At 39.2% G+C, this 22,052-nt stretch overlaps 1 protein-coding gene across 6 annotated transcripts in view; it reads right to left on the bottom strand.

The window, feature by feature from the left end:
• LRP1B (LDL receptor related protein 1B) overlaps positions 1-22,052 on the bottom strand; it is a 1,051,820-nt gene that overhangs the window by 403,079 nt on the left and 626,689 nt on the right. For all 6 annotated transcript variants that reach the window (XM_042437575.1, XM_042437584.1, XM_042437621.1 and 3 more), the window contains one exon: positions 21,553-21,715. In XM_042437575.1, the coding sequence (XP_042293509.1) occupies positions 21,553-21,715 (163 nt within the window). The remainder of the gene's footprint in view (positions 1-21,552; positions 21,716-22,052) is intronic.

Raw genomic sequence — 22,052 nt, 5'->3', positions numbered from 1 at the left:
GAGTGCTGGAGTGTGACTCTAGAGATCAGGGTTCAGTTCTACCTTCACTCATGGGAACTTACATTGGGTAAGTCAGACAATTTCAGTCTCCAAAAATCTATATAACTTGAAGGCAGACAATAACAGCTGCAGCAGCAGCATTAACCGTCCAAATGCAAATGGATTTAAACTCCTATCAATGGCCATGCTTTCTGGGACCAAAAGAGGACTCTAGCCCAGCAACATCTAGTGGTACACAGATTTACCCTAGAAGAAGAGAATATAAACCCCTAACAACAAATACCACAACATTATCAATTACATGTAACCACCCCCTGCTCCCACCTTATCATTCTACTGAGGGAAACAGTTCCATCAGCAAAAAGGATTTAATTGGAAGCCGGCAAGTGCCCACAATCCAGTCCCTGGAAGGTTCTACTGAATTCAATGGTAAAATTATTATACCTAAATTATACTGAAAACAGTATAAAAGTGCCAAGACCTTTACAAGTCCTTAGTTCAGTTTGCAACATGCTGAGATCAATTGTTAAAAAGTTGACCAGCTTTATTTTCATTTCAGTAGTTGATTTTATGTGGGACAGTGGATAGGGACTGAGCCTTCATTTTCATTGTGAGTTTCATGAGTTTTCAAAGGTTTGGCAAGAACTCAAGGGAAGATTCAAGAGAGAAAAATCCTGGCTTTCTAGCACTGTGGCTTACAAATGATAGAATAGTGTGTGAAGATCCCTGAAAACATTTTATTACCATCTTTTGTATTGAGAAAACTTGTGTGTTTGAAGAATATATCTAGTTTCTGGCACCTATTGTCTGCATCTGCTACAAGTGCCCTTTTTCAGGTAATAGCCATACTTAAAGTTTCAAAAGACAATTACAGACTAACAGAACCATGATGTCACTGAATGTGAAAGCACCATCCGGTAACAAAAACATTAAAAGCACCACGAGGTATTAAAGACACCATCTGGCATAACTTGAATTGTCAGCAAACACAAGAGTTCAAATTGATGGGCATATTACTGCTTAACATAGTTGACCAGTTAAAAAAGATAATTATAATTATATATTCATTGTAGTGTTTTATGACTTGTATGGACAAATGAGCATAGACTCCATTAATTGACTACAAACTCAATAGAAAATGTTGCTCAAGCTAATGTTTTTCAACATTAAAACTACCAGTAACTGATAGTGAGCAGTCATGTTGCCTACTTATGTGATGAGCAACTTGGGTGAAAGACACTTTTTGAAGACCTTTTAAAAAAAACTTTCACAGGGCCACAAACCACCAAGAATGGGACCCAAGGTGGCTCCTAGAGAGTATTAATTAAATATATATATATTTGTATTATGGAATGATTTTTTTTCTTTATTTTTCCACATTTCTTCTAATGATGTGAGAACTTCTCTCAGCACAAGTCAAAACTGCATTATGAGTGCTGCTGTTGTTCATTTGTGCCCTCAAGTCATTTCCAACTAATGGCAACTCTAAGGTAAACTTATGATGGGGTTTTCTTGGCCAAATTTATTATTCAGAGGGCAAGAGGCCTTTGCTATTCACTGAGGCTGAGAGAGTGTGACTTGCCCAAAGTCACACAGTAGATTTCCATTGTTGAGCAGGGATTCAAACCTAGTCTCCAGAGTTGTAGTCCAACACTGAAATCACTATGCTATATTGGCCCCTCTTGAATTAACAAAGGGAGTATCTATATAATTTTACATTAGTACAGGTTCTCCTGAATAAATAAACTTTCAGTACTACTGTAAGCCCCAAAGTCCACTGCACACAACATGCTTCTACTTCAGAACAAAAGAGTTCTGTGCAATAAATCCTGAACTAAGGAACCCTGGAGGAATCCAGGTTGAATATCTACTAGATACACACAGGCAAATAGAAAAGCTCCAAAGGGGATGCAACATAACAAATGCAACCTCTCACACTGAAGATAAGTTAAGCAGCACAGGTTTTACCCACCCCCTCTCTTCATGATGAAGTACCCTTTGCAATATGTATAATCAACAGCCCTGAATCATTTTGTTAATAAATGGCATATAGTCAGCCTTGGAGAAAAATTAGTCTTGCTAACATTAGTTACATCAGCATTTTGCAAATGGAAAAAGAGTTTGGAACAATACGCATATGTTATATCAATAGAAATTGCAGGAGTAATGCAAAGCAGTAGAATTTAATATAATCACTATTCGTCACTAAAATGTTCCCCAATTGAAACAACCTGGATGGACTTGGCAACACAACCCTGGACTGAAAATGCTGCAGGTCAATAAATGGGAAAAAAGCTACTATTTAGGACTTTATTCTGGATGAGCATGCTAACCTGGCACATATCACATAGACCTGGTTGGAGGAGGCTGGGAGTTGGGGTGTAACTTCTCTCAGCTTTGTGCACCAGCGTTCTTTGTTCAGCAGCAGAGGGTACCTAGAGTGGGGAGGAGTGGGGTTCTGGCAGTCTATTTAAATTCCATCACCCTGGCCATATGTGCTCTCCCATAGTTTTCAGGGTTCAAGTGTGTTTACTTGAAGCTGTATGGCAAGGACAGATTAAGGATTCTGTTGGTGTACTGCCCTTCCCACTGCTCAACAGTCTTCCTTCCTGAGCTAGATGGGGTGGTCCCATTGTTGGTGTTGGAATCCTCCCAGTTGGTAGTGCTGGGGATTTCAACATCCACACTGAGGGGCTGTACAAACACATGTATACAACAGCTGAAGGCCGCCTCTTCTTCAGCCAAATCAGGGCCATGGAAACTGCTCCTTTTTGTGCCCTGGAAAGGTCTGTATAGCTGCGGCGTTGCAGCTATACAGCACTCCTTTGGCACTGTGTTATGCGGATTAACCCAAATAACCATTGATACTGCATTCCTTATTCCAGTGAGAAGAGAAATCTTATTTTGAAACATGGAAGGAAAGGGGCTATATACTGTTAGAGGTTTTTTTGATGGACCCAAACCAAAATCTGTGGAGTCTATTCTTGAGATTTTGTCTCCTATTAAACCCTCTTGGCCCAGGTTAATGCAAATCTCCACTCTGTTAAATAAGATAGCCGGAACAGAGGAATGTATGAGAACTCTATCCCCCTTTTAAGATCTTTGAGTGCCTTCAAATAAGCCCCCTAAGGGAATTATATGGCTAATGTACAAAGGACTCATGGAAGAGTCATACAATAATGGCCTAGCAGTTAAACAAACCTGGAAATTGGAGCGTAACATCTCATTACCAGATTCTTCATAGCACCACATCTGGAATCATCTCCCATTTAGCTCCAGATCTGCTCTCATTAAAGAATGTTCTTTAAAATTGATTCATCAATGGTACATGACCCAGTTCACTTGGATCATACAGAGGACCCTTGTTATACACTGGGGTTTGGTTCCAAGATCCTCCATGTACAGTCAGCCCTTCTTATACACGGATTTTTTATACATGGATTCAAGCATACACGGTTTGAAAATGTTCCAAAAAAGTATAAATTTCAAATATCAAACCTTGAGTTTCCATTTTTATAAGGGACATCATTTTGCTATGTCATTATATTTAATGGGACTTGAGCATACACAAATTTTGTTATACACAGGGGATCTTGGAACCAAACTCCAGCGTATAACAAGGGTCCACTGTATAACAAAATCCATGTATGCTCAAGTCCCATTAAATATAATGACATAGCAAAATGGTGTCCCTTATAAAAAAAATGGAAAATCAAGGTTTGATATTTGAAATTTATAATTTTTTTTACTATTTTCAAACCATGGATGCTTGAATTGGTATATAAAAATTCTGTGTATGACAAGGGCCGATGGCATTAGCAAAAATTCCTCTCCATTTTGTTGGAGAGGTTGTTCAGATAGCGGTACATACCTCCAGATGTGGTTTTATTGTATTCAAATTTTTAACTTTTGGGAACAAGCTCTTTGCACAATCGCACAGGTTACTAATTAAAAAAAATTATACATGCTCTGCTTTAGTACTTTTCTCAATTTTTATTGATCAGAACAAAAACCTTAAATATAAACCTTAAATATAAATATTATTTTTTATTGCTGTTACAAGTGTGGAGATTGATCAGAAGTGGAAAACCAGCCAATTAAACCTGGAGGGTTGGTGGTGTAGAATCTGGGATTCTCTTTTCATGGAAAAACTGTCTGATAGAATGAAACCAATGGAAGTGGTTTATCATTTCAAGAAGAATGTTCCCCTTTTTTTGGTTTTTGTAAATTCCACTTCATAGACTCATAGAATCATAGACTTGGAAGAGACCACAAGGGCCATCCAGTTCAACCCCCTGCCATGCAGGAAATCACCTAAATCTGTTACCAGGAAACCACGTACGCCTCTGGTGGGATGAGTTAGAGGAAAGATAACCTTGTTTGAACCTTGTGATCTGTTCATAGATTTTTCTTGGGTCAATTTTGATGTTTGGTTTTAAGTTCAAATTTTAATTTTTAAATGTGTTTTTTAAAGATAGATAGATAGATAGATAGATAGATAGATAGATAGATAGATAGATAGATAGATAGGGAGTCACAGCCCTGAGTCTGGAAGATCTGATCAGGGTGGTTGATGAGGGTAACTTGGAGGTCTCTCATTCATAGGGTTGTTGAAGGGGAAGTTGACTTGAAGGCAGTTAATAACAACAATAACAAGGGGTTCCAAAATGAAATCTGAGTGGCTTTGAATTCTGAAAAATGAGGTAATGTCACCAATTCAAATATGACATACCACTCAGTAGGAGGAGGACTTTTCTGCATGCTACAGCAATCATGAAGGATCATACTGAGAATTCAACCACACACTGGAGATTGGATGAGACAGCACTGTGACGTTTGAATCAATGAATTTGACTGTGACTTTTGAAATGCTAAGGACATATGACTCTGTCAAGCTGGATCTCATTTTATCAGCACCAAACCTGTTTGAACTCAGGTTTGCATCACTCTGAACTCTTTTTTATTAGACACTGAAATATGCATATTTAAAAATGCTGCATGTATCTACATGTATTTCCCCATTTATTAAACTGTATTATCCACACTTTCCACATATATTAATTTGTCTGCATTTTTCCCTTTCTTCCCCCCCCCCCCGCCCTGCTTTTCCAAGTTGCATAACGATCTCAGAAATGTATTCAGATCACAAACCAAATTGTTCACTGGTATGCTAAGGTTTGTGAATAAGTTAATGTGATCTTAAAATATGAACTCAGTGAATTTCTCATCCATCCCTAGTTCACATCTGCTTTATAGACTCTCCAGTCTGGCATGGTTCCTTATGAAAAACTTACCCAAGACTCTGAAACAGCTAAACTCAACATGACTAGTACCTTCTCAAGGAATTATTTAAAGAACAGATGGTTTCAATATTTTTTTTAAAAAAGTATTTGATGCACCTGTGCACAGGAAAACACAATTTACATTTAGCAACCATGTGTTGACAGTGCTGTAGGTGTCTACACTGCAAATCTACAACAAAGACTGCCACAATGAAAAACAAAGACAGAACAGATGCCATCGTGCTTATCTACAAAACTCAAAATAACTTGTCAGAAGTTTGAAAGAATTCTGTGACTGAATAACTTCTCAGTTTTTAAATAAAAATCAGATTTTAATGAAAGGAGAAAACACAAAACTAGTAAAGTTCTTGAAGCAAATGGTTTAATTAAATCAGTAGAATATCTTGGGAAGTCATATTGCTTTGATTAACATGGGTTTCATTTGCAGGCTCAGTATGCCATCTGTAAAAGATCAAAAGAAAATGAAGGGCACCACATCACATTGGCAGAATGTGTTGGAAATGGTGGCATTTGCAGGCGTAGCAGCAAAAGGCCAGCCTGGACAGAGAGGGAGCCAAGAACACACAAGAAATAATTAGAGACAAACCAGCTACAACTTTATTGTATGCAGTTGAAGAGTATTTATGGCATGTGGCACACATTCTGGGATTAGATAATCCACCAGTCATTTGACAAGCCTCATTTTCCCCAGCACACATGTAAAGGGAGGCAATGATAGAGTGACAGGTGAGAAATCCATATGGATGTGTGGTTTCCCTGTTATCTGGAATGAGCCCAGTTTCTGTGCCCTCAAAGATGTGCTGACTCTTGCTGCTTACCGTGAGTATACCACTGCAAAATGGGTCTTGTGTGCCTTTTTAAGCTCTCCCCCTGCAAATGATCTTGCTCCATACCACATCACCACAAGCTGTTCAAGCCCAAATGCCAGAACAACCTCTACGTGAACGTTTATAGTTCCCCTGGCTGAAGCTTTCTGCTTCTTGGTCTAATTTGACAAAATTCCTTCTGACCTGAACTGTGAAGATACATGGGCCTTTATGAAGAAAACAGGCACATCAAAAGGAAGATCTCACCACCACCTCAGCTGCCCCAAGCCACAATATGGACCACAAACTGGATTTTCAAGCAAGTCAGGAGAACCAAACTCTCTTAAAGTCAAAAGCATCTAATATCATGTTTGTTAACCATGAAAGTGAAGGGGAATACAGAAGAACATCTGTCTCCCAGTTCCAAAAAATAAAAATAAAAATAAAACCAGACCATGGAAAGATGAAGAATTATCTGTTTCAATAATGGACCCCCCCACCAGCTTGTAAGAATGTGTGAGATCCTGTTCTTTGAATCTTTTGCATCTGATCCATTGGTACGGCTGTTTCATACAGTATTGTTGTATATTATTTATGTATCATTATTTTATTATATGTATATTATACATACTGGTTTCAGTTAATCCCAATGGGGAGGGGGGACAGAATGCCGTATTTGTGTAATATTGCATAGAGGGAGATAGTATTCTGTCATTAAACATGCCAGTTAAGAGAAAGGCAGGACAGGTACCTGAAATTTGTACCATGTTTAGGTCCTCTCCTTATCCCTGGAGATGCAGATTGTTCTGTCAGCCCACCCTCTGGACTTTTGATGCTGCTTCTAAATGTCAGAGTGATCAATTACAAAACAACTAACTTCCCTGACTTGGTTGTAAATGGGGAGGGGGGTGTCTGACCTGATGTGTGTTATAAGAAGTGGGTAGAACAGTTGGATGGTGAAGGACTATCTCAAGGTTCTTTCCCAGGAAAACAAAGGCCCTTGTGATAGAAGGGAAGTGGGAAAATTTGGGCATGTTCTTTTACATGATTCCTGTAATATTCACTGTTTTAATGGTATCTGTTCCTCAAACAAATCCAAAGATAATTTATTTTCCCACCCCTTCTTTCTGACTAATCTTCCTAGATAACAAAGTGGCCAGATTCTGTGTATCTGCTAGTACTTGCAGTAGCTCTGCATTAGTCAGGCGACATATTGAAAACTATGGCCTGATACAGACAGGCCAAAATAAAGCTGTTTCGAGTCACTTTGGACGTGTGCTGTTTAAATGATACATGTGTCCTAAGAGTCCAGAAGCCACACCAAAGCCACGCTCCAGTACTAAGGACTGGAGTGCAGCATTGGTGCAGCTTCCAGACTCTTAGGACGCATGTATCATTGAAACATCATACCTCCAAATTGACTTGAAGCAACTATATTTTGGCCTGTCTGTATAGGGCCTATGAATCATAGTGTGATCATAGTGTTACTGTAATATGTGATACATTTTGTATGCAGGTCCTTGACCATAATAACATTTTTACTTGCATACTATCAAATATTTCTACTGAAATAACATCAGAAACATGTGAGCAGAAGGTGATGAACAGAAGGGTGGGGAGGAATAAAAGAGATTACCTTCTGACAAATACCTACCATTCCATTATTAAAAAATCACTGCTTTCAAAGAGTGTTGATTGTATCATTGCACATGGGAATTCAACTATTAAACACATTGATCCAAATTCTAATTCAGAACCTGGTGCTGCTGCCAATTCTTCTGATAGTGAGATACAATCTCACTATTACAGATGACTGGGGAATATTATCTTATTATCAGACAGCACTATGAGGAATAATAGGTAAGCATGACATGGTTTAACTTTATATTAAAATCCTCTGCCGTAATGTTTGTAATAAAGAAATCATTTGTTCATGTATACACAATGTTATTATAATATTAAATAGTTCTATTGATCTGCACTTCCTCTTTTTTAAAAAAGAAACTTTTCAAAAGAGAACATGTCCACATTTTTTCACCACTAGTGACTAAATAAGCCCAAGGAAAAGTTGCACCCAAACATATGTAACTGGGAATACAACACAGCCTAATGATCATATCTTGGAGCCAACTCCATTCTCGATCCCATTCAGTCCGGTTTCCACCCACAGCATTCTACAGAGATGGCTCTCACTAAGATCTTGGATGATTTTTTACAGGCCATGGCTAATGGCCTTTACTCTGTACTCATCTTTCTTGATTTGTCTGCGGCCTTTAACACCGTTGATCACTGTCTTCTAGTTGACATACTTTCTGACCTTGGGTTCTCGGACTCTGTTCTTGACTTGTTTAGATCTTATTTATCAGATAGATCTTTTGCAGTGGTCACGGGTGGTCAGAGCTTGTACTCTATTCCCTTATCTGTTGGAGTTCCTCAGGGCTCTGTTTTGGGTCCCCTTTTGTTTTCTCTCTACACATTGTCCCTAGGAAAACTTATCAGCTCTTTCGGTTTTTTCTATCATCTGTACTCCGATAACACTCAGCTGTATCTTTCCACCCCTAACCTTTCTCCGGGTCTTGAATGCCAAGTTTCATCTTGTCTTACAGCTGTCTCTCAGTGGATGCACCATCGGCATTTGAAGCTCAACATGTCCAAGATGGAGCTTCTTGTCTTTCCACCTAAGCCCTCCCTCCAATACTCCTTTTCTGTTTCTCTCAATGACATCTCTATTCGACTGGTCCAGGAAGCCCACAGTCTTGGTTTCATTTTTTTTATTCTTTTCCATTTGTAGCATAGGTAGCACACTTTACTGATATAAAATAAACTGAAGCCAGCATTTCAATTTAGAACAGGCTTACAAAGGCATGTTGGTCCACTGAGGAAAGTACACACACAACAAGCCTCATTTTTTGCACACTCCCTTGTTATTACAGTGGGGCCTTGGTATCCACTGGATTTTGGTCCAGCACTCCCTCTGGATACAAAAATCTGTGGATGCTCAAGTCCCATTATATACAATGGCGTAGTAAAATGGCAAAAATCAAGGTTTGCTTTTTGGAATTTATACTTTCCTTGTATATTCTGAAGCCATGGATGGTTGAATCTATGGATAAGAAGGGCTGGCTGTAACAGAATAATATCACTGTCTCATCAGCCCCTTTAGACTACATCTGCCACAGTTGTCTTAACTGTACACTTTTTATTGTAAACATCTTCTACTGCTGCCTTGGTCTAAAACTTCTGTCTTTGCATACTGTATTTACACCAGTCTCTTTAATTAGTAATTTGTCATTCTAATTTACTGTGATAAATATGTCTTAGTTGGCAGACTTTATTTTTTTAGTCCTTTGATGTTCTGGTACTTCAGAACCAACTGTTATCATTCAAAACAGTCAATGAAATTTACTTCAAACTGGCCTACTAAATTTTAGAGAAAAATAGAGAGGAAGCTATAAATATAAGACAATGCTGTTTCAATGCAGATTCATCAATATAAGTGACATAGGGAACCCTATTAATCTACAGTATCAGAGAAGGAAATGATAGAGATAGATGGTGCACAGCTGTTCAGTTCTGACAAAAAGAAAAAAGAAAAACCAAAGATACCAGCATTACATGACTGGATGTATAATTCAGCATGCCGTTAAATAATATTGGATGTAGTGACAATGTAATTATGCCCTCTGCTTCATTTTCCTCAGGTTGAGCACTGTTCTACTTTTGTGAGAAGACTGAGGCAAAGAAGATGTTCAGTAGTTCTGCCTTTTCTCTGTCCCCTGTTAGCATTTAGCCATCGACTGCATGCAGTGGCCCTACCATTTCCTTATTTTTCCTTTTGCTATGGACATACTCCCCAAAAACCCTTTTTATTGTTCTTAACCTCTGTAGGAAGCCTGAGCTCATTCTGCACTTTAGGTTTTCTGACTTTACCCATACACATGCTAGACCAGCTTGAAACTTCAGCTACCTGGCAGCTTGGGGGCCTGGCATATACACAACACATGCCTTGATGCTGCCTCAAAGCCGTAGAGCTGCCCACACATGGGCCAGCTTTACAGCTCTCCAGTACCATGGCATTTATGTGCTCCACATTGCAGGAGTGCCGTAAAGCTGTGGTGAGGAGGAAAAAGCCAGCTTTTTGCTGGCTCAAAAAGAAACATCAATTTGCTGCTGCTTCTTGGACCAGCAAAAAGCCAGATTGAGGACACAGTGTGCGGTTGCCGTGGCCCCAACTCAGCTCTCTCAGGGGTGGCTTCAAGCCTCCCCTTCAGGGTGGTCTGTTTTGCCCCCTAGCTAGTAGTTTGAATTCCTCTTTGGTGATTTCCCCTTTTTTCGACTTTTTATCCTTGTCTCTTTTAAAACTTAGCTCAGTCCAAAGTTCTTTAGTCATTCATCCTGGTTTCTTGATACCTCCCATTTTTCTTCCTCACTGGAACTGTTTGAAACTGTGCTTTCAGTATATTCCTTTTGAGAAGCTCCCATCCACCCTGAACTCCCTTCTCATTTACTATTCCTGACCATGAGATCATCCCCATTATTTCCCTGCATTAACTGAAATCAGTTTCCCTAAAGTCTAGAATGTGTATTTTTTTGTGTGGGTTTTTCGGGATATGTGGCCATGTTCTAGAAGAATTTCTTCCTGATGTTTTGCCAGCATCTGTGGCTGGCATCTTCAGAGAATGCTTGCCTGGAAAGGAGTTGGGTGTATGTATGTATGTGTGTGTGTACACACACACACACACACACACACACACACACACACACAAACACACACACTGTGTGACCCTGGGAAAGCAGGAGTGATTTGCATTTGTATTGTTCTGTTGTTAATAGCAGGCCTCACGCTGGGAGGGTCTGCAAAAGAGGATTAGTGTCTGCTTGATTAATGCTCATTGTCTGCTGGGAAGCCCCTGACCCTTGGATGTTTTTCATTTGCATTTGCTGATTCTTCATCTTGCTATTTTTCAGGACTGGTAGCCAAACCCTGTTTATTTTAAGGTTTCCTCTTTCCTGTTGAAATTGTCCAGGTGTTAGTGGATTTCAATGGCTTCCCTGTGCATCCTGACATGGTAGTCGTTGGCCTGGTCCAGAATTTTATTGTTTTCAAACAGTATTTTATGCCCAGGATGGTTTGTCACATGTTCTGCTACTGCTGATTTTTCTGGCTAACCCAGTCTGCAGTGTCCTCCTGCCTTTCCAGGTCAAACAATATATATACCCAACTCCTTTCCAGGCAAGCATTTTCTGAAGATGCCAGCAACAGATGCTGGTGAAACGTCAGGAAGAAACTCTTCTAGAACATGGCCACATAGCCCGAAACCCCCACAAAAACTATGGATGCCAGCCATGAAAGCTTTCAACCTCACATCTAGAATGTGTGTCTGAGTATGTTTGGCTTCTCCTTTTCACTGTATAACAAACTCCAGGAGAATATGATCACTCCCATCTAAGAATCCTGCCACTTCCACTCCATTAACCAGGTCATCCCTTTCGGTTAGGGTCATATCTAAAATAGCTGATCCCCTTGTTGCCTCTTCCACCATTTGGACAGTGAAATAGTTTAACAGACAAGTGAAGAATTTGTCGGCCCTTATATTTTTGGCAGAGTTGGATTTCCAACATACATCAGGATAGTTGAAATCTCCCATTACTACAGTTGGTCTCTGTTATCCACTGGGGTTTGGTTCCAGAACCTCTCGTGGATAACAAAATCCATGGATGTTCAAGTTCCGTTAAACACAATGGCATAGTAAAATGGTGCCCCTTATATAAAGTGGAAAAAATCAAGGTTTGCTATTTAGAATTTATACTTTTTAGATATATCTGCACTATACATTTTTATCAGCTCCATACTATTTAAACTGTCATGATTTTTCCTAAGAAATACTTAGAATTTGTAGTCTGGAGAAGGGCTTAGAACACTTTGCTCTATTTCTTTCCTGCCTTCTTTCCCTAGGTACTCCAAGAAGAATGATTCAGGATTAACTCTTGGGAGCTATATTCGGTGGCATTCTTGACTTGGGTGTCACAAGGTGCAGCGGCTGGGGCTTCCAGGGGTGGGCCAAAGTGCATGTCCTTCATCTTGCTGTCTTATTTGCAAGTAAACTGGTGCCTGACAGGGAGGAAAGGTGCTCTGTCACACTCTTTTCTTGTGGGTGTCATTTTGCTCACAAGAAAACCAGTGCCCAGCAGGGAGGGGGTACTCTGGGCACTCTCTCTCCCTGTGGGTTCCATTTTACTCTGGAGTAAACTGGTGCCTGGCAGGGAGGGGGTATTGTGGGCACCTCTGTCCCAGTGGGTGCCATTTTACTCACAAGTAAACCAGAACACAACAACGAGGACAGGTGTTCTGGACACCCTCTCTCCCTGCATGTACAATTTTACTCATGAGTAAACTGATTCCTGGCAGGGACAGGAGTGTTCTGAGCACTTTCTCCTCCCTGCCAGTGGTGTCCCTGCACCAGGTTTCAGTCAGTATGGGAGACAAGGCTTTCAGGAGTGGTGCATGCTCCCTCCCCCTATGGTGCCCCATCCTTTTCCTGATGAGGAAAAGGACAGGATGGTGTGCGGTGGGATGTGGGAGCATGCACAGGGGGAGGGCCCAACCAGGTGTCACTCCACCCTGCTTCAGAGATGTCACTTGTGCAGGCTGCACCACCACACAGCCCAGAGACACCACAGGCTATATTCCAGTATGTAGCCTCCAGATTGGAGATTTGACATTTCAAAGTCAAAGGATAGGGTAAAAAATAGCTACATATTTATCATAAAGTTACTACTGCTGGTAAGAAAGCCTTAGGGGAGGCACTCCAAACTTTCAAAGTGAGGAAAATGCTCTGAAGTTGTCAATTACAAAATCAGTGGTGACCTGGAGAAAAGATATTTAGCCATCTGGAAAACCTTAGAGGCCAAAATGGGACTCTCAGAAGGGTCAGTTTGGGACAAAGAGTCCCATGTTTAGTCTTAACTCTCATGGTTTTTACACGAGAAACATTTCTTTTTCACTTGGCCTTTAAGTCTATGCCCAGCTGAAGTTGATCCATTGACTATAAATTTACTTATCATGCAGCACTTGATTCAGTTGGTCTGTTCTGGATGGAATAAGCAATTGAATTTAGTTTCTAGTAGTATTTAATTTGAAATAAAGCTTTAATACTGCTTTCTTGGTTTTAATATTCTGCTTTAATACTTTTGAAATACTCTGTCCCCAAGTGCAGGACCAAATCTAATGGTTTCAACTTGCAAAAGAATAGATTTTGATTACACATTAGAAGGAAGTTCTTGACACTAAGAGTGGTTTGACAATGGAACCAATTGTCTAGAAGGGTGATTACTTCTTCTTTGGATGTCTTCAAAAAGAAACTGGACAGCTACCTGTTTGAGATGCTTTAGCTGAAGATCCTGCACTGAGCAAAATGTTGAAATCAATGGCTCATGAGGCCCCTTCCACTTCTATGATTCTATGCACCTTATCACACGTGGTCCAAACGTCATCAAAACGTTCCAGAAACATTGCAAAAGCACCAGGATATGATCATCCATGGTGCTTCTAAAGTGTAATTGAGTTTCCTGCTATGTTCCCATAATGGAAGCATTCGCAGGGAAACCATTTTCTGAATAACAGGATATCCCCTTATTCAGAAAATGGCTCCTCCAGGCTTCCTAGTGAATGATTCCATGATGGGAACATAGCGGGAAACCTCAAATACACTTTAGAAGCACCATGGATGATCACATCCCTGGCATTTTTGCAACATTTATGCAATATTTCCATGACGTTTGGACGACATTTTGCCCTGCATGAGATAAGGTCCTATGAGTTTATGAATCTATGCTTTAATTACATCATTGCTTAAGCTGCATTGGTGGTATTTCATTTTGTAATGTTAAAGGCAGCACTATTGTTGTTGTTATTAACTGCATCAATCTCAACCCATGGCAATCCTGCTGAGACATCTCCAAGACCCCTGTCCTCCACTACTCTGCTCACCTCCTGCACACTCATACTTGTGATCTCTTTAACAGAGTTCATTCATCTAGCATGCAGCCTTCCTCTCTTTCTGCTTCCCTCCATCTTTCCTAGCATTAGGAAAGGACATCTGGGCAGCAACTACTGAGGGTCCCAGGGGCTAGATTGGCCTCCACAGCAAGGAGGTCATATACCATCATTGCCCCCGACCCTCTGGAATACGCTGCCCATAGAGCTCCGCTCAGCCACCTCCCTGGCCCAGTTCAGGAAGGAATTAAAAACCTTCCTGTTCCGACTGGCCTTCCCCAGACATAAACTCCATTTAACCCTCCCCCCCCCCGACAGCATGGTATTTGGTTGATTGATTTTAGTACGGGTTTTAACAGTTTTATTGTATTGTATGTGATGATGTATTGTATTTGTTGTGATTTGTTGTGCACCGCCCTGATCACAGGAAGGGCGGTATATAAATAAAGTTTTTATTATTTATTTATTGTTGTTGTTGTTGTTTTCAGTGATTCATGTCTTCTCATGATGTGTCCAAAGTACACTAGCCTAAGTTTTGTCACCTTGGCTTCCAGAGGGATTTCTGGCTTGATCTGCTCTAGAACCCATTTGATTGTCTTTCTGGCTGTCCATGGAATCCTTAGCAGACTTCTCCAGCACATCTCAAATGAATTGACTTTTCTTCTTATCTTCTTTCTTAGCTGTCCAACTCTCACCTCCATACATGATTAAGAGAGAATACAATAGCTTGTATGATTCTAACTTTTGTGCTGAGTTGTTTATCTTTGTATTTTAGAATCTTTTTTAGATTTTTCCATAGCCTAATTCCTAATTTTCTTCTGATATCCTGGCTGCAATCTCCATTCCTATCAATGTTTGATCTCAGATATGAGAACTCTTTTACTATTTCTATTTCCTCATTGCTGGAATTTATGTCAGTTCTCCATAGTCATTGTTTTTGTTTTCTTTATATTCAACTGTAAGCCTGCCTTTGCACTTTCTTCTTTGATCTTCCTTAGTAGCTGTTCGAGCTCTGTGAGGCTTTCTGCTAGTATTATGGTATTGTCAGCATATCTCAGATTGTTAATATTCCTTCCTCTTATTTTCACTCCTCCTTCTTCAGTGTCCAAGACTGCTATATTTACAATATGTTCTGCATATAAGTTGAACAACTAGGGTGATAACATGCAGCCTTGTCTGAACCCTTTGCCAGATGGCAAATTTCATCGTGTTCTGTTCTGAAAGTAGCCTCTTGTCCTCAGGACAAGCCTCTTGTCCTCAGGATTCCTCATCAGGACTATCAAATGTGTTTGTACTTCCTTTTTAAAAAAAAAATGAATGGGTGTAGGTTCTTCTGCATTAAATTTAGAATGAGCAGGCATGGACTCAATTTAATGGGTGACCAAATTAGATCATTCATGTCTGACTTCATTTAAAGCTAATGCCTCTTTTCTAACCTTTTCTCTAACCCCCTTCACTTAGCTGACAGTGGTAATACAGTTATACAACAGACAAGCATCCTTGTGGGACCTCTGTTAGACCTATAGTATTGTAGCAGTATCACCAATGCATAGATTGGTATGGACAGTAATGACATAATTGGATCATATGGATCAATGGGAAAAAATGTCCTAATAGCTCTTACACTGAAACACAGTAATAAACACATACATCAGCATCATAGGTATAAGGTTCCATTGAAAATGTACTTCTCATAAGTTCTATGAACTTATTAATATGTATAGTTTTCCCCCCAAAAAAACAAATTTCAAACTAATTCCAAGACCCTGGATAGAATTTGGGTAGTAAAGGCAAGGCAGCATTTGTTTAATACTAGTCTTGGGCACGGTACAGACCATCAACAAGCAGCATAACAGCGCTGGTATTAGGGTTAGGAAGCACGTACCAAGTACACGCTACCTAACCCTAGTACGTGCCGGTGGCATGATAATGGAGTTGCCCTGTGTACACGGGCTCTGCCATTATGATGTCACGCATGCACCACATCCAAATGACATCTTCGCACCACCCCAGGCCAGTTACAACAGCCTGGCTGTGGGGTGAGAAGGAGCTCTGAAACGGAGCTCCTTCTGGGTCGTACGCTTTGTTCCCGCAGCCACCAAATGGCTGCGGGAATGACACCAAGGAGAAAGGGGCAGAGTGGCCCCTCTCTCCCATGATTCTGGCTCCCGGGGTGTCTAGGGTCATGAAGCCCCAAAGACACCACTTTTCCAGGCCATGGGGAAACGGCATTTTGGACTGGAAAAGCGCCAGATTGGGGCCTCTGGGCTGCTGGTGAGGCTGCCCTTGCCCCAATCCTCCACGGAAAGGGGCAGGTGCAGGGCACCCCAAAGGGGCAGTCTGTACCGCACCCTGAAGTACAAATTTAAGGAGATCTAAATTTTTAATTTAGAAAGTTGGAATTTTCTAAAGGGTAATGCTACAGCAGCAGTGCCACATGGGATGAAAAGAGGTTCTATGTGTTGCATGGGACAGGGAAATGCATTAAGAGAGCTAAGGCCTGCCACAGTTTGGTCACCCAACAAATGATTCAGTTCTCTGAGTGCTTACACTGGGGTTGGTTTTAGTAAAATCCAGTTTTAAGAAAATATATACAAAAAGTAATACAACCATTCTTTTTTTACATTATTAAAAAGTGTTTCTTTATAATATGAGTGTTGCTTTACAATATATTCAGTTTCTTTTCATATGCATTTTATTTCTTCACAATTCTTTACTGTGAAACATGTACATCCTATATTACATCCCATTTTTCAAACCTATACACATCACAGCAAAGATAAAATGATTATTATATCATGAGATGTAACAAGCCTTGGCACCAGACTGTGAGTAGTACTAATTTGCAAGATGGAGGAAGATGAAGAATGATGGTGACAGCTTTAGTTTGTACTTTGTGCCCAGAAAAAGAAGGGTCTCTTAGTTCTATTTATCAAGTAAGGAGAGCTGAGGCCAAAGACTGTTAAAAATTCCATTCTGATGAAGTGGCAAAGGCAATATATTATTGTAGAACATGGATTCTGGTCAGCATTTGATCCTTCACAATTTGTTAATTTGTTTTCTAACAGTGCTGCTTTCCCTAGTATATCCATCACTGAATGTTTTGAACCAAAAAGTCCTAATATTATCTGCCTATCAATTTCAAAAATCTCTGTTAACCTTGTGCAACGTCTCTTTTGTGTGTGCTTAGATAGCTTCAAATCAACTGTCAACTTATGGTGACCTCATGAATTTGATAAAGTTTTCTTAGAGAAGGAATACTTAGAGGTGATTCTGACAGTTTCTTCCTCTGAAATAAAGCTTACAGCACCTTTATAGCGCTGACTTTGCTTAGCTTTCAAGATGAGACAGGATCTTGTGCCTTTAGGACATTTAGGCCCTAAACACCTATTTATATGAAAAGAAAATAAAGTAGAAAGATGTATAAAATGGAAGCCAGTCCAAAGTAATTTCCAAAATGGAAAGCTAGGGTTTGAAGCAGACAGCCCAAAAGGGTCATGCCTGGACTGTGCTGGCATTGATTGCACCAGGACTGTGGCAACCGCATGGGTCTGCTTCCAGAGCAGGCCACCAATTCAATCCTGCGACCAGCTGCTGCTTTTCACCACTCCTTTTTGTGCTGGCTTTTCCAGGTTGGAGTGCTCTCTGCATATAAACACCACACCCCCAAAGCAGCCAGAAGCTGCTCTTGCCTGCCTGTCTCTCTGGGGCCTCTGTTAAAAAAATCCATAACAGAACAAATCTAACAGGTGAATTTTCCAAGATGGTGAACACACAGTAGTCTGAAGGCAGATTTATTTCTTGCCACAAAGCGTACAAATAAATAAAGAATATAGTTACTAAGTGTGGTTTGCTAGGAATCTAAAAAGAAAAAAAAAAGAAAGGAAGGAAAGAAAGAAAGAAAGAAAAAAAGAAAGAAAGGTGATGACAGACTTGAAGACATTAATGGTTAAAGATATTGCATAAGAATCCTTACATAATACTTTATAGGCACATCCAGTTTAATGTGCTAAATATAAAAATGTACATATTTTGTAATTTTGTGATTACATATAGAAGGCCAATAAATGCAATCACCCTTAATAAAGTATTATGCTGACATTTATATAACCTGTTCATTTCCTGTTCCACTTGCAATGAACTCTTATGATGAAAATGTTATTAAAAATCTAATAAAGAGATAAAGCCAATATCTTTATAGAACAGGTATGGACCACAGTAATTCAGTACACGCTTACAGAAATGTTACTTTAGTAGTTAGGCAGTGCTTGCCCTCAGGTTTTGGAATGCCCTTTCCAGATAGGTTGGACTGTCACCCTACCTGCTTTCTCCCTGCAGACAGGTGAAGAACTTTCTGTATCAACAGGCTTTTTGCAGCTTTTGGGGCTTCTCCTTCCCATATTTTATCCTTCTTCCCCATCATTAAGTCAATCTTCTCCTCCCCTCCCTCCCTCCCTCCCTCCCTCCCTCCCTCCCTCCCTCTTTCTGTCTTTCCCCAAACTGGACTCTTACAGATGTAATAGTCCCATTAGCTCCAATAAATAAGAAATATTTCCCCAAATCTTCTAAAAGGTAGACTGCATAGCTGTAGACTCCTTTAATCCCTTGTCACCTCCCTTACCTCAGCACCCTTGAAGTGAGGGAAGTGAGGGATGAAGAGAGGAAAGAGGATGGGTTTATGACTCTGTATACCTTACATTAGTTCTGGTTCTGCCTATTGATACCTTGGAGTGATGGTCTTCTTCTTCGCCCTAGTCTCCTGGGCATTACAATAAGCCCCTGCCCTTTCCTCTAAGTATCTCAGACTACAAATTATTCAATCACAACCTATCCCTCAATATGTTTCCTAAAATTCATCATAGCATTTTTGAGGAGCTGGAAAAGTTTCCAAAGGAGGAATGAATGGAGAAGTCCACTATTCAGTCATATGTACACACTTAAACCTGGAACAACCTTTCCATCCTACTTTATATTATTGTTATGGGTTACATCCATACTATTTTAACTACTGTTTAACCCCACTGCTAATCACTGAGATAAATGTATTAAGATGTGCTTTTACCATTATTACCACCAGCACGACATTTTAGCTTAGTTTTTCTGTTGTTAGAAGAAAGTATACAAAACTGCTAAAGATACAAGACCTGCCCCCCAAGAAAGAAAGAAAGAAAGAAAGAAAGAAAGAAAGAAGTCTTTACTTGCAGTGGGAAAGCAAGATTTTTAAAGCTATGATAAGTTTTACTGCTGTGTCTTTCTTTCTCTTGTGTATATTCTTTGATATTAAGTAAGATACAAAAGAGGTATGCTGGTGGCATGGATGAAGAAGTTGTGTATTTGCAAGATTCAAGTCCTTCCTTCCCTCGAATAAACACCCATAGCAGAGCAAAAACTACACCATCATTGGACCAAATGTGGTTTATTTCCATTACAATAAGATCATTTTTAAAAAGTAAACTGGCTATTTCTAAAGAGACAAATAGGTGCCTCTGTTTTTTAATCCTCACCTGATAAGTTTGCTGTGTCATACAAAGTAAAATGGTTCAATAAAAAGAAGCATCCCAAGCAATCCCCCTAAAACATCATTCAAAGCAGGGTACTAAAAGTCATAGCCAATTTAAATCCATTAATAGATTTACAGCAAAAATTAAAAGAGAGCTGAAATAAAATACTATTTGGGGTGGAAGTTAGCTGGATTGGGGCTGCATGTCTGTTTATGCAGCCCCAATTCAGCCTAAAAGCCTAAATTGGCCATCTGTTTTGCTCCTTAGTGTGTTAAAGACTAGAATAATACAATATATTTTATTGTATTCTAGTGGAGTAAATTTAATTCAGAATGTTGTGGTGTGTGGTGTTGTGTGTGTGTGTGTAAACACTTCAACATCCACTGACCGATCAGAATTAGTAGTTTAGACTATTTCTCTCTCTCTCTCTATATATATATATATATACACACACACACACACACACACACACTTCAACATCCACTGACCGATCAGAATTAGTAGTTTAGACTTAACCCCATGAAACCAAACCATGTGAACAGATATACTTGAAAAGACTGATAGATGATTTCCAATTCTTTGTTAAGAGAATTACTAAACAAATCAGTTTAAACACAACTTCTCTTAATTCCTTTTGAAACATCACTCCATCCAGATCAACTCACGTTTGCCATCTGTTGAGAGCACAAATTCTGCTCTGCTCAAGATTTATGTTATACCGCTTCCTTTCCTCAGTGTTTACATGCAATCTGTTCTCGACAAAATAAAACCTATTGTGATGATTCATCTTAATATTCCATCAGACATTAAATAAAGAGTGACAAAAGTCCACATATGGTTGACAAGCTGTTTCTACAGTAAATATTTTCCTATTTATTGAAGAGAATCTTATGGCATTTTAAGATGTTTCCCATGAGCCATCTTCTGATGAATATAAGACAAGGCTTAAATAGTGGCTTCATTATCTAGGCATTCACAGCTCTTATGTGACGTGTGGCTTCTAATGTTTATGCTAACAATTATTTATTTATCAAACTGACCAGATGGTGAAACAGAGTTATTTATTCCTTTTTACATTAATTAATTCCCCATTTCGGAATGTTATAAAATATGCTTATATAATCCAGTTATAAAATCTTGGCAAATATATTTATAAAAACACTTGTACAAAACCTTTTGACAGCCACAAGGCGGAAAGTGGCTGGGGAAAATGAATTTATGCCAGTCTATCAAGGTTACCTGTCTATCATTTGTATTTAACCATCATCCAAGTACTTTCAAAAGTCAACTGGTTATACTGCATCACAGTATGGTTGCAATTCTATACATACACCTTTGATGAGGAGTAAGACCCACAGATATATGTCTCTGATGTTTTTGTACAAAGAAATATATATATATATATATATATATATATATATATATATATATATATTCAATTTCTTAAACAATCTGGGGGAGTGGTTCTGACAGAGGCACAGTTGAAAGAGACAAGGAAGACAGTATTCTTAGTAGGAGCACCTGAACTGTGAAATTCTTTCCTCTCAGAAGCTAAATTGACACCCTCTCTGGCATATTATGGCTCAAGGTAAAGCGCTAACAATTTGGATGGGCATTTCATTTCATATGTTTCATTGTGTGCCTTATTATGATATAAGAAATTATTACATACAGAAATTTAAGAACCTTATATTTTATGGTTCTTTTAAAGTATTGTTAGCTACCATATGTGGTGTAAAATCACTAAAAGCATGGGATACAAGGTTTTTAAATAAATTGAATAGAATAAATTCAAGTTTAGATAACAACATTAAGTGAGAAAGCATTAAAACCTGTAAAGCATTCCACACCTTGATTAAAAAGACTATCCTAAAGCATAAAAACTGTTGCTTTTCTTTGTCTTTGGCAACCAAATAAGAAATATTTTATACCACTTAAAGTCTTACCCCAGACTTGGATCCACTGCAACTCCCATGGGGTTGTGAAGGTCAAGATCAATGAGGACAACACACACTGTTCCATTATAGTTGCATACAAAGATTGTGTCACTTGTACGATCCACAAAATAAAAGTTTCCAGTGAACCAGTCTACTGCCATTTGTTGTATATCTGTCACAGGGAAAATATTTCAAAATTAATTGTGGTACTTCAGTATGAGTAATAGCAGATATTACACAAAAGGAGATGAATAATACATTTGAAAGAGTTCAAGGTGTTAATGAATTTTCAAAGAACAAGGGTGATAGAAATGAAGTATGAAATAAGTCATGATGCATCTGAAAGCTTTAGAAAGGTGCTATGAGCCTTCCAATTTCTGATAAAAGTAAGAAATGAAAGCATGATAAGAATTTGCTTCTACATAAAACATTGACATATATATCATTTCCTCTCCAAACCAGATCAGAATCTTGCCTCTTACTAGCATCCAAATACCTGTCTCCTGATT

The sequence above is a fragment of the Sceloporus undulatus genome, chromosome 1 (genome assembly GCF_019175285.1).
Source record: "Sceloporus undulatus isolate JIND9_A2432 ecotype Alabama chromosome 1, SceUnd_v1.1, whole genome shotgun sequence".
Taxonomy (NCBI): Eukaryota; Metazoa; Chordata; class Lepidosauria; order Squamata; family Phrynosomatidae; genus Sceloporus; species Sceloporus undulatus.
This window is presented reverse-complemented; position numbering and strand designations above follow the sequence as displayed.